Source organism: Cynoglossus semilaevis, chromosome 3, assembly GCF_000523025.1.
Source record: "Cynoglossus semilaevis isolate Cse_v1.0 chromosome 3, Cse_v1.0, whole genome shotgun sequence".
Classification (NCBI taxonomy): Eukaryota; Metazoa; Chordata; class Actinopteri; order Pleuronectiformes; family Cynoglossidae; genus Cynoglossus; species Cynoglossus semilaevis.
In genome coordinates, this window is record NC_024309.1 from 12,319,554 (window position 1) to 12,332,148 (window position 12,595).

Below are 12,595 nucleotides of genomic sequence, written 5' to 3' on the forward strand. Positions count from 1 at the left end.
AGCCGTAGATAAACTCTGACATACTTGGGTCTTTTGCGGCTTGTTTGAGACTTCTTGTCCTCCGAAGGGCTCTGTGGTGAGGAAGTGCAGCTAGGAAGTTCGGGTGGAAGCGGCAGGTCGGACAGAAGCTGGCGAGCCTTCTTTTCTGGCTTTTTCTTCCCTGAGAGTGAGTTGTCCTTAATACTAGTGCAGATAAAACAAAAATTGTGAGCAATTCTACAAGTGTAAGTACGACAAGCACTAGATAAGATAAACTAACCCCCCAAAACACACACATACCCTTCTCCTTTATCAATGTTGTCAAGTACTGATTGTGGCAAAGGTAAGGATGGGAGAGCTGGGGTAATTGGACCAGTGGCTCTGTCCTTGTCTTTGCCCTGTGTGGTTGCTGGTACTTTTCTTTTGTCCCGAAGCACAGGATCACCCTTCCCTTTTCCTTCTCTGTCCTTGCTGGTCTGGAGTTCACTGGTTTTCTTGGAGGACCTGTCAGGTGGTGACAGTGGCTGGCTGGATGGTGGAGTTCTGGGCCCTTTCTCCGGCTGAGGTGGAGGTGGGGAGGGTGGACGGCCCTTTCTGGACGTGTTGTTAGACTTTGGACTAGGTTGAGGAACAGACGAGGAACCCTTGGTTGGAGTTGATGTGTTGCTGGAGTTCTTGGCCTTGGCAGCTGCTTCGGCCGCTTTGACCTTCTTCTGCTTACTGAGTTCAGCGGCGAGACTGGTTTTGAACGTCAGAGTGCTTGGTGAGAGGCTGGAGGGGCGACTGCGGGAGCGTGAGTGGCGGTGGCGGCTACGAGACCGCGAATGCCTTGTAGACAAATATGGACTTTTGCTGCGTGACCGAGCTGATCGCCTGCACAGAAAATGAGAACTGGTTTTGCATATGTGACTTTATCTATTCTGTTTATCTCATTTAACTGACCTAAACTGACACATACACTGTATACCAAAACAATATTGTTTGCTCTTATGCAAACATGTAGGTTAGTGTCACTCTTTAAAAGCTTTTACTAAGATCATTTGTTTTAGAACTTGTATTAAACTTATGGTGTTCAGATTGTAGCAATTTATTCACATACTGTGTAGAACTTACCTGATATCAGGACTTGGTGACTTTCTGTATGGACTTTGTGATCTCCTTCGGTTCCCATAAGGACTTGAGGCAAATTCTCCTTGTTCCAACGGACTGTGCCTGTTATAACTCGGAGAACGACGCCATCCCGGGCTTCCAGGTGACCGCTTCCTTTTGTTGCTAGAATAGGAACTAGGTGACTTTGGCATTCCATATGATCCATAAACATCTACATCTCGGCTGTAATATGTTGAACTAGGTGAGTGTCTCTTGCTTCCATAAGAAATGGGACTTCTTCTGGATATTTGCTGGTTATAACCACCAGGAGACTGGTAGCTATACGGGTACGAGGTCCCATAGGGACTGTCTCCTTTTAAACCAGGACTCCTCCTGTATCCCCTGAGGTCTTCGCGGTCATCTCTGTAAGATTGCGGAGCGTTTCTGTAGGCAGACGGGGTTTCCTTATCAGTTCTTGTATTACTCCTGTGTCTCTTGGAATCCCTTTTGTCTGTCCCAGACTGAGAGGATGACGTCCTTTTACCATTTCTATCACTACTCCTTGTCGACTCTTTGTGATTCTTAGAGCCACCACCTCCACTGCGTACTTTAGAAGAGTCTCTATCCCGGCTGTGACTGTCCTTTTTCTTGCCCGTCTCCCGGTCTCGCTTGCTTCTTTCAGATGGTCCTCTTGTATGTTCGCCCCTGTTGAGACACGCCACCTCTCTGTCTCTCAGGTGACTTCTGTTTGGGGAAACTGGTCCGTTGTATTCACCGAAGTCTACATCACTGAGTCGGTCCATTGATAGCCGGGGGTCAAGTTTTGGAGAGGGGCTTCCAGAGAACTTCTCTGACTGCGAACTTACGTCGTCATACTCCACTAATGTTCCTTGCTCCATTTCTCTGTCAAAAGTGCTTTTTCTGATGTTCTCCGTGTCCCCGTGTGCGCCAGCGTACCATAAGCCCCTATCTTTGGCCTGCCTGCGTTTCTTTCTCCGAGAAGCAGACGAGCGCCTCTTGTCGCGGTGTCTGTCCCGCTGAGCAGTCCCGCTGCCGGGTTTGCTTCGCCGCTCCTGTTTGTTAGCATTTCGCTGCGCAGAGGGGCTACGTCCCCGGGAATCGCGAAGTACGTCCGAATTAGGCATATATCCTTTACAGTTGAGGCTCCCAAGTTCAGACAAATCCACACAACTGTTTACTTTTTTACGAAATTATTGTTCCTCGTTTTGTCGCGGAACAAAACATTGGACTAGGTACGTTATAAGCTAGGTGGCTAATACTATCCAATTAGCAACACAAAGCTAACACTGAGAAGGTTCCAGGTAAAGTGAGTTTAATCTCACGCCAATCAAAGACACTTGGTGCCCAAAGATATTGTCACATATGATCTGCAACTTTGTCCTTACTGTTCGAGCACTTCCATAATTAACCGTTGGCAATCCAGGACGAACATCTCTCAGATTGGCTAGCCAGATGCTAGTTGGTTTAACTAGCTAGTTCTTATTAGCTGCTACACATTCCATTTGGTGGTCCAAGCATAGGCCGCTGTCAGATTCTAAAGTCCGGGTACTGTTGAAACTCTGCCGTCCATGAATACAACTAATTCCATTCATTATATTGTATTTACATCCAAGCGGCAAAAAAATCCCCACTTCTTGTAAACTTCTTCTCGCCTTCCATTACACAACAAGGAAGTAAATGGCACGCGAGTTGGCTGTTGGACAACCGCCGCTAACTGTTAGCGCTTAGCTTTCTTTTCTCCTTGCGCCGGAGTTCAAAGCAACTAGAGGCTCTGAGCATTTAAAACAATGCCATTCAAAACACGCCCGCTTCTACGGTATCTTGTCGGCCTCGTTACTCCTTAATGGCAACTCCAGTGTCCGAAAAAGGCGCACGTCTTTTCCAGTTATGGATCAATAACCGGGTGTTAATATGTAATTCAAAATGTGATAACTTTGTTCCCAAAGTGGCTAACGGTACAGCTTATCACAGGGGCCCATACAAGGTTTCAAACTACAGGCCTCGTGCGTCGATGTCAACCAATGAAACGCGTTTACGTCATGCAGTTCAGCGGTTACGTAAACACCAAGGGAAACCCCTGCCTTCAAAATAAAACGCCGTTAACGGTGGACTAAAAATACAGCACCTTACAGTTGGTTGTATATTTTTTACCCTATAAAATTCGTTAAACCATCCATGTTGATGATGATATTTAATATATATAACCAATATATATTATTTCAGTATTTCATAAATAACTATATAATAAATACAGATTATAGAATTATTATTCATAAATAATAAAAGTGGACGTTACATCATGCCATATTGTGTATTAAATAACATAAAAATCAATGTGAAATAACTATATAATAAATACAGATTATATAATTATTATTTATAAATAATAAAAGTGGACGTTATATCATACCATATTGTGTATTAAAAAACATCAAAATCAATGTGGCTCTCTACTTGATTACTTTAAACACATAAATCACAAGACAAAAAAATCGAACCCATGTGAAAGTATTATCAGTAATGTCCACTTTATTTGCCATTTCCAAATTACTCACACAAATGAATTGAAATGTAAGCTTCACCTCTTGCATTCACAAACAGATACAGGCTACATTAGTAGTTACTTCTTAAAATAAGTAAACAAGGAGGAAACATTTAACCGATGGCAAACATACAACCATCCAATCAAAGACAGACAACTTGCTCATTTATTTATTTTTTTAAATTCTATTGACATGTATATATAAAAGGCAAAATGAATATCCAGTAGGACAGTGTCGCTCATAGCTTTCACACAAACATCCCGACTGTGTCAGTGTCCAGTTGGATATTTTCAGGCCACCGAGTTGATTTATTTAACGACAAAGACAAGGACTTGAAATGACAATGTAAAGCTCTGAGCAGAGACTGAAATGCTGTTCGGCCAGTGTTACAGCAAGGAAGCGTGATGGTGGTCACTTAAAGTCCAGTAGCTTTTAGCAGTCACACACACACAGCACTTACTGTAATGGCCTTACTCTGTGGAAGGTGCATCATGACAGGCTGTGGTTCTTTTAGATTGAAAGTCTTTTTTTTCTGTTGTGCCTGTCAATTTGACTGTCAGGAAGGGTTTTCAATCATGGTATGGTGCACTGGAGGTTAGCCCTTTATACATATAAATATTTATATATAATCAAACCAGATGATTTCACAAGCATTCTCATGCCACAAATTAGTGTTTCCAGCTCACTTCCTGTCACATGGTCACGTTCACCCCTCTCTCGTTCTGTGTGCTTTTTAGTAGACGTTTTATACGGCAGATTTTTTTTTTTAATATTCTACTATTCTTTTGTACAATTACCACACTATAATGGACAGTGATGAAAACAGGATTAGAGACACACCTGCTGAAGGCATATATATATAGTGCTTGGCAAGAGTTCATTAGTCTTTAGAAAGGGGCTAACAGGCAATAGTTACTGAATATCAACAAATTGGTTAAATAAATAAAAAAGTTGGATTTTTCTTTTAAATATTTTTAATATTAGGTCTCTGTTTTAAAACATATTAACAAACAGGTAGGGCCCTGTATTGGTTTGGGGCTGCATTCAGTCAATGTTGTTGAGAGCTTCATTTGGAATCATCAAAACAATATTATGCCTTTTTGTGTTGCTCTCTTTCTGGCTTTAAAATAAGGGGGTTCGCTTAAGACGTAAACATTACTGTAGCATAAAAACGAAGCTCGACATTAAAGGCAAGGAATATTTAGAAAACATACTATAAGTGAAGTATTTGCAACATTTGTTTCTTTTCTTTGTTTCTGGATCATGTTGGGGTTTTGTTTTTTGTTTTTTGTGGTCTAGTTAGGTAAAACCAGCTGATGGGGGCTTTATATTTCTATGACCACCACCAACTCTGTGAGTTGTCGCAGAATCGAACTTTGGAAAAGTGTTGAGAAATTAGCTTTCATGTTGTTACATACGGCTCACCGAGCAATTTTTGTAAATATCCAAACTTGACCGCATGTGTATCTTTAGTGTTTTTTGCATAGACTCCAGTGTTGCTAGTGCCTGAACTTTTGCTGGTAGCGATGAACACATGAAATGAATGACCCTAATGCAGACCAGATTGGAAATGTTGGGGAGGTTGAGAGGATGGTTATGGTTATCCGAGTAAATTACAACTTTAAAAAAATAAAATAGATTTAAATATGTGAGGAATGTATGTGGTTGAAAAATGGCTCAGGCGTAGGAAAAGCAAAGGTCATTAGGGTAAATTTCATAGTGTTTTCTTGTCTGTAATTTACACATCTATAAAGCATTTCTGTCACATTTGGAGCATCCTCACACTGTTGTACCACTATGTTAGCATGACGTGACCAAAGCATAGAAACATGGACAGATGTGCAGAGCAGGAAACAAAAGCAAGGAGAGCACAGTGTTAATGACTGATTCACTGCACGTCACTGGAAGAGCACAAGCAGACAGGACAGACGTCACAATAAACAGTGAAGCAATTTACTTAAAAATCACCAAAACCCTCACAAAGACAGATATTTTTTACCTGTCTTTTCAGACAACAGTCCTCTACACCTTTGACTTTTTCACATTCACAGGACGAGATATTTAAATGTGTTTACCTTCAGAAATGTGCGACTGTGTGCTGCTGTGATCATTTTAAATATTGTTGTTAAATGTTACTGAGACAGAAACTTGTAGTGTGTCAGTAATCTCAAGAATTGAGCAAAGGAGTATGTTGTCAGGAGTTTTATCTTCAACCTATTTTCATCTTTTACTAGACTTTAACTGGCATAACTGATCCGCTTCTAATTTGAAGTCATGGATTATCAGAGCTGGCCTTGTTGCTCTTGAGCTGCAGTTCAGTTCTGATGTTCTGCTTTACTACCATTACATAGCAGTCACTTGTCATGATTACAGTTAGGGGAGGAAAATTCTTGTTTAAGTCAGTCATGTCCAATATTTTAGAGGATGGGAATAAATAAACTGGGCCAGGAAAGTAACAAAAAGAAATCATCAACATGTCTAAAAAATAATTTAGTTTGGACAAAGAAAATACGTAAAAGGACGTAGTGTCATGGAATCACTTTTCTAACAGAGCACCAGGGATTCCAAAGACAGGCATTGAATGCCATATTGAGGTAAACCTTCTGGAATATCAGCATAATTAACCAAAAAAAAAAAGCTTTCAAGTGTTGCAGTAATCTCTATTAGACTACAGGTGTCATTATTAATGTTTAACACGGTGAGAGCAGGAGGAAAGGAAACGTTAGTGCACTTGCTTTAAAAGGACGGCGTGACAAAGGAGGCGTTAGACTCGAGATAAAAATAAAGTGTTGGCGATCATAGCACAGAGTAAAGTAGAAGATTGAAAATGACCCGAAGAGATGGCAATAAAACCGCAGCTGGGGTTCAGTGTGTGCTCGGACGCTTTCCATTCAAATGCTTGTGAATCAACACAATCAAACATTTCCTCAGAGTTGACACTGTGGTTACTGTAAATGTCTGCAGTGCTGACTCAACATATGAAGTGGAACTTTGCATTTAAATCTCAACTCTTGACACTTTCACTTCGTCCTCCCCTTTCAGCTCCCACCACAAGGTTTCTCTTGAATATATTATACACATTAAACTCTACAATGAACGGTTGTGTAACATTCCAGAGCTTCGCCTCTGGTCAAGCTGGGTCCTAAAGTAAAAACACCATCCATTTATTACACTCCGTTAAATGGTCAGAGTAAGAGACAGAGTACGTAAGTTATTTGGAGTGTCAGCACATAAAAAGTTAGAGCTATAAATGGTGTATGAAGTGCCACCTCACTACCTCCTGACACATGGTCAGATTTCCTGTTAGCCAGGAAAGGAGAGTCGCGGTCAGGTACGAGCACAAAATAAATGTCAAAAGTCTGAGAAATGTATATGTACAACAGCAGCTCCCCCCGCTCTCTTTTACCACTATAAAATACAGCAGCGTTCTCGAATCCTCTTGGCCAAACTTTTACTTTTCTTCTTGCCGTTTTTCTCTTTGCTGTCCTCCATTTTCCTCGCCCGGATCTCTCTCATCAGGTCAAAGAACACCTGAGGGAAGAAGCAGTGAGATTATTAAGTTCATTCACTGCCTGTGCACAAACGGAGAGAAACAAATTCAAATTTAAATATTTTTACTTTACTTTATTTTTACGGAGAGAAACAAATTCAAATTTAAATCTTTTTACTTTTAACACTGTCAAGTGTATAAAACATTTCTGGCTGTACTGACCAAAATGATGATTTTTAAGACCTTTTGAAAGAAAGCCACACTTGATTCAACATTCTCCTGAGCATTTGACAACTTCTTTTGTTGACTCTGAGTCAATTCTGAGTTGAATGCTGAAGTCACTGAATACTTGCTCTAAGTTCTGCCTAATTTTGCACCCACCTTGTCGACGTTGGCACGGGTTTTAGCAGACGTCTCCACGTAGCACACGCCCCACTGTTCGGCACGAGCTTTGGCTTCGTCTGCGCTGACCTGCCGTCGGTCATCCAAGTCGGACTTGTTACCCACCAAGAGAAAGGGCACGTTCTCATCTTCCTTTACTCGCAGTATCTGCTCTCTAGAGGCAGACAGGAAATACAGTTAGACCATGAATTATGTAAATAAACCACCCTGCTATTACATTTGGGTTTATCACAGTCCCAGAGGATTCCAAAATGTCAAACAATGCACTTATGTGTTAGGAACTTCAGCAGAAGATCTAATCTGCCGAAACCTGAGCCACGGAACTTATTGCATCCTAATAAAACAATGCAAATGCACCTAAAGTCGACTGTTGCTGCAAATGATTCCAGCTCCGTGATGGAAAATACACAGAGGAAACCCTCTCCACTGCGGAAGTAGTTATCCCGGATGGCTGCGTAGTCCTCTTGTCCAGCCGTGTCAAGGATGTCAATCTGTACTTCCTCTCCATCTAACACCACTTTCTTCCTGTAGCTGTCTGCCTTTGTGGGCTCGTAGTCTTCAACAAACTAGGAGCGGGAGAAAAAGGGGTTGTACATTCAACATGTCAGAGAACCATATTGTAAAGGTTGTAGCTCGACAGCTGGAGTTGGAAATTACTCACCTCGTCATACATGAACTGTAAAGTGAGGGCTGACTTGCCCACCCCTCCACTGCCCACCATAATGACTTTGTGAAGGGCTAGAGAATTCTGCCCCTTTGGCTTAGCGGCTGCCATGGCTCTGTGTGCAGAGAGATACGAGCGTGGAGAGGAGAGAGTTCAAGGTTGAGGCGAGGATTGTGAAATGCAGAGGAGGGAAATCAGTCTGGACGGCAGCTGCCAAAAAAAAAGGCTGAGTGATAATACCTGTGAGAATAGAGAGGGGAAAAGAGAGAAAACAATCATGAGATGTTTCATCATTACTTCTGGGATTTTGGATTCCAGTCCTGTAGTTAGGCTGCATAGTCATTGCTGTGTCTCAAGGCAATAAATCGCACTACAATAAAATGTCTGAGAAACGGCCATTACACTGCAAATGTAGTGCAGGGGGCATTTTCTCTGTACCTGCAGCAAAGACTGAAGGATAATGACCATTCAGTGGCAAAAGATACATCTCCAAACTACATTATTATCAGTATTTTCCATTAGCGTTCCTCCCTGCAGCTGCATGCCAGTAGGAGATGAGCATTTTCTGTAATGTACCAATCGAGAGTACTCTCTCACATTTATTTCACAACGGGGTTAAGGGACTCGTTAACCGTGTAAAAATATTTCCATTAGAGTCAGGAAGAGAATAGACGTAGGATGAATGATGTCAGAGGCCATGTTATAAACTAAATTCCCACACTACTTCCTCGTGACTTGGTGCATACATATAAACAAATAATGTCGGTTAGTTACAGATAATCCATTAGAAACTAAGAACTGCAGCAACACAGGGGAACCATCATAAAACGTCTGGCAGTGGCCTGACAATCAGCATTTAACCAAATAGATTTAATAATTAGGTTTCCTGTAATGCAATAAAAGGCAGCCAGAAGCAGACAGAAACACAGATGACAGCAACATTAGTGTACCTCATCAGCATTACAGGCCAATGCCCTTCTGACCCATTCTGTGACCTAATTTAAATTGAAATGACTTATGTATACACAATAAGTATATATAATAACTAAACCTAGTAAAAAAAATCTGCTAAATAGTAGTAACTGTCTGTAACTGACAGCTGGACTGTCCAATGGGGGACTTCACAGACGTTGGTGTGCCCAGAGGGAGATCCTTTCCTTAAATATTGCACAAATATGTCTATCTTCAACCCACCTGTGAGAGAGGGGCAGTGGGCTGCAGTAAACTGTGCAACGGGTGTGAGAGAGAGTTGGGATTCAAACTAGTAACCTTTCAATTCCATGCCAGATGCTGTAACAACTATGCCTCAGGGTGCCCTTGCGCTTTCAATTCCATGCCAGATGCTGTAACTATGCCTCAGGGTGCCCTTGCAACTTTGCTTTGCAACCTAATGACTTTATAGATCCCTCTGGTTGATTGGTCTCTTTTTAATCATCTGTTCTTCATAATGGCTGGTGAAAACAGATAGAATACACACACACACACACTGAGATGTGTGTCATGAAGTCCCTAAAACAACAGGACAACACAGACTTGGGATATGTAAATATGGGACTGCAGCCAATGTGTCATTATACAAATGAACAGAGCGACGTGATGTCCTTATGTTTCCTCCCTTTTGAACGACATTAACACATTTTACGATGTTATTAAAATAGTTTGGGGGCAAAATTAAAAACATTAACACACATGTATCTTCTGTCACCTGCCATAACATCATTATTTTTTACTTGTATCAGCCAGAAACTGATAAGATGTGACTCATCAAGAAAGAATACGTTACGGTGACGTGTCCCCGCCTGTTTACGATTAGAAATCTAAACTCGTAATAATATACCGTAAATCCAATTATTTACCCTGGATAGTCGTGACAGGGGTTTTGCCCACTGTTTCATTTTAGTGCTCAGTGTGGTTCACCATAGCGTACGTATGACAAATGCGTAAAGACAAATGTAATACATCATTTGTAGACGTCTTGTGCGTTTACGCGTAAATTGGGCGTTGACATGTCAGGTCATTAAAGATGCTAACTAACTTAACCTACGGATCAGGTAGGGAGTTACCGTCACCTGATTTAAATCTAAGGACAAGTTCAAAATGGAGGCAGTGGTTTGGATGACATATTAAAGACAAAGTGATAAAAGAAAACACACTCCGACAGACCTATTGGTTTGACACTTTTTTGTTTTGTTTTAATTCTGTCTCTTTTGCCTTGTCTGCGTTAGCGCGCTGCTCCTGCTAGCCCCACAGGCTAAAGCAAAAAGGCTACCAAGCGGCTAATCACAACTAAACGCGAAGAAGACAAGAAACACGACCAGCAGCCACCGTTACAACAATAGCAGGCACACGCAGTCGTATTTCCACGATAGCACGTCACCTACCGGTCAGCGTGACAGTGTTCCCCCCGGTTCAGTCGCAGACGTTATGCGGTCTGAATTTAGGGTGTGAAAGTGGAAAGACAGTGTGCTAAGTACTCGTTAGCTCATGGTTAGCTACTGAGTCCAGAGCAGCAGACCGAGTCCACGCACGTCCTGTGGGCTTGGCTCCGTCTGCCAACGCCCGCCCGCAGGAGACGAGCAGACAGCAAACACACTTTTAGTTTATTTGTTATTTAATATAAAATTAAAATAACTGTGTGGTGGGTGAGTTTGAGAAAAAAACATGTCCTTTTTTTTTTGAAAATAGCTTCGTCAATTCCAAACGCCTTTGAGTTAAAATGGAGATAACGGTAATTGATTAATTATCACAAAGCACGTTTGGACAAGTGTAGACGTTTTGTCGACACTGAGTGAACCAGGTAAATATTCCACAAATTAAACTTAATTGTCTTTCAAACGAGTATTTATGTAAGTCTTTTTCAAACGGTTTTTCTTGTTCTGTGGTGTTTACAAATGCTGTGAAAAAGTGTTTGGATAAAATGCTTTAAAATTGCAACAACAACCAAACATTTTTGACCATTTGTACTTTTTGTGTTCGCCTTTAAACCTACTGACAAACGCATTTTGGAAACGTAGGATTGTTGCAATAAAACCGTTTCAAAAACTTAAACGTTGGCAAAGATTTGTAGAGCTAGTTAATCTCAAAATAATTCCAATTTAAATCCCTTGAAGATGGGTTTTAGGGCGGATTTTTACATAGAGCCAAATGTAGATTATTTTAAGAAATACTCATCATTACTAGCTTAGTGGACTATGAATAAGCAATGATCAAATTAAAACCCTATATTTAAGATGACAAAGCTAGCAAAAAAGGTAACATTGTAGCAAAAAAAGATTAGTTAGTTTAGGCAAAACAACAGACATTTACTAAACGTGAAGAGTAATGTAAAACCACAAAGTGGATCAAATAAGTGAAAAAGGTCACAATGAAAACAAATCATTTTCAAAATGTTTTCTCTTTTTTTCTACCAGAGATGAAAGATAACATAATTCCTTACCTGCGGCTGAAGTTTGCAGAGAAGACCTGGAATGACACTTTTCAGCATGTTCGCAAATGCATGGTGAGACTAAGTTCAGCCATCTTACTAACTTCCACTGCTTTATGCAACTCACCCTGACTCAGTAGTTTATGATTCCCCTCAGATATGACTGTCCCCGTGGGCAGGGAAAGTGATAGTTACAGATACTAGACTTGTGAGTGAGATCAGAAGCTGGTTTGTTTGTGTGTGCTGTGATGCATAGGGAATGACCTCATCCATCCTGGAACACACCAGTCTTTGTTAGATCAGCAGTCTGCTTGGATTTTCCTCCTTATCAACAGGGCTCGATAAACCACAGAAAGAAACCAGTTGTTTGAATCCTAGATTAACTTCATTAAACTTACTTGTACAATAATCCCAACATAATCTGTTGTGTTAAAACCTTCATTGAAGGATTTTCAAAAGTTTTTGTTCAGAGGCAACTTTGTTAATGTATCTTTTCTCAAATTTCTTAAATGTTTTGGGCAACTAAAAGTGTAGCATATTGGTATTTTTTTCATACATTTGCAGTCACTTTTTTTTAACAATCCCAAGGTGGTTCAATCAAATTATAATAATTTTGCAAGTTTTGATGCTTAGTTTTTAACTCTTATTATTTAGCTGCAGCTGCATGAGTCCAAGTCCCTGTATCGTCTTGGATTCAAGTTTTCAATGCAAACAAAGACCTGCAGAGTGATCCAGCCGGCTTTAGCTGTTACAGACGCGGGTACCGGAGGCTCCCGAGGAGAGGGCGGGCTCGTTGGCTGTAGATTTGGCATGGGTGGAGCTGCCGTGTAGATAATACAGTTGGATTAACATGACATAGAGTTTGGCACCGGTCAGTCTCGGGAGCCTGCTAAAGATACGTGATTACTGAGTGAACTGAACTGAAGTGACGTGTGCCGGAGAGGCAGTGTTCGGCCAACACCAGCACTAAAAAATGAAGAAAT

At 41.1% G+C, this 12,595-nt stretch overlaps 3 protein-coding genes across 8 annotated transcripts in view; 1 reads left to right on the plus strand and 2 right to left on the minus strand.

Moving 5' to 3' along the window:
- cdk13 (cyclin dependent kinase 13) overlaps positions 1-3,106 on the minus strand; it is a 7,254-nt gene extending 4,148 nt beyond the window's left edge. Inside the window, exons 1-3 of the mRNA XM_008308163.3 lie at positions 1,093-3,106; positions 280-852; positions 25-183 (exon numbers count right to left, since the gene is read on the minus strand). Of these exons, the coding sequence (XP_008306385.1) occupies positions 25-183; positions 280-852; positions 1,093-2,213 (1,853 nt within the window). The 5' untranslated portion in view covers positions 2,214-3,106. The remainder of the gene's footprint in view (positions 1-24; positions 184-279; positions 853-1,092) is intronic.
- Positions 1-12,595, plus strand: part of med1l (mediator complex subunit 1-like) — a 27,397-nt gene that overhangs the window by 8,023 nt on the left and 6,779 nt on the right. For 2 of the 5 annotated variants that reach the window (XM_008308168.3, XM_008308167.3), the window contains exon 2: positions 11,599-11,687. In XM_008308168.3, the coding sequence (XP_008306390.1) occupies positions 11,601-11,687 (87 nt within the window). In that variant the 5' untranslated portion in view covers positions 11,599-11,600. Of the gene's footprint in view, positions 1-9,528; positions 10,240-10,839; positions 10,986-11,598; positions 11,688-12,595 lie in introns of those variants that run through there. The other 3 variants (XM_017031523.2, XM_008308165.3, XM_008308166.3) reach the window with 3 other exon arrangements.
- On the minus strand, positions 3,597-11,823 carry ralaa (v-ral simian leukemia viral oncogene homolog Aa (ras related)). 2 transcript variants are annotated; one of them, XM_017031526.2, is made up of 5 exons: positions 11,625-11,823; positions 8,186-8,428; positions 7,882-8,090; positions 7,504-7,678; positions 3,597-7,163 (listed from the first exon to the last, which is right to left on the minus strand). In XM_017031526.2, the coding sequence occupies exons 2-5, from the start codon at positions 8,297-8,299 to the stop codon at positions 7,041-7,043; spliced, it is 621 nt and encodes a 206-aa protein (XP_016887015.1). In that variant the 5' UTR covers positions 8,300-8,428; positions 11,625-11,823; the 3' UTR covers positions 3,597-7,040. The 2 variants fall into 2 exon arrangements, with proteins under 2 accessions (XP_016887015.1, XP_008306386.1); XM_008308164.3 differs by lacking the exon at positions 11,625-11,823 and adding an exon at positions 10,570-10,720 and having other exon boundaries at positions 3,601-7,163.

Coding starts and splice junctions, on each gene's coding strand:
- ralaa (XM_017031526.2), bottom strand. CDS start 8,299: ATGGCAGCCGCTAAGCCAAAGGGGCAGAATTCTCTAGCCCTTCACAAA. Junction 7,679..7,881: donor GCAGCAACAGTCGACTTTAG/GTGCATTTGCAT, acceptor GTCTGCCTCTAG/AGAGCAGATACTGCGAGTAA. Junction 7,164..7,503: donor CCCGTGCCAACGTCGACAAG/GTGGGTGCAAAA, acceptor TTCTTCCCTCAG/GTGTTCTTTGACCTGATGAG.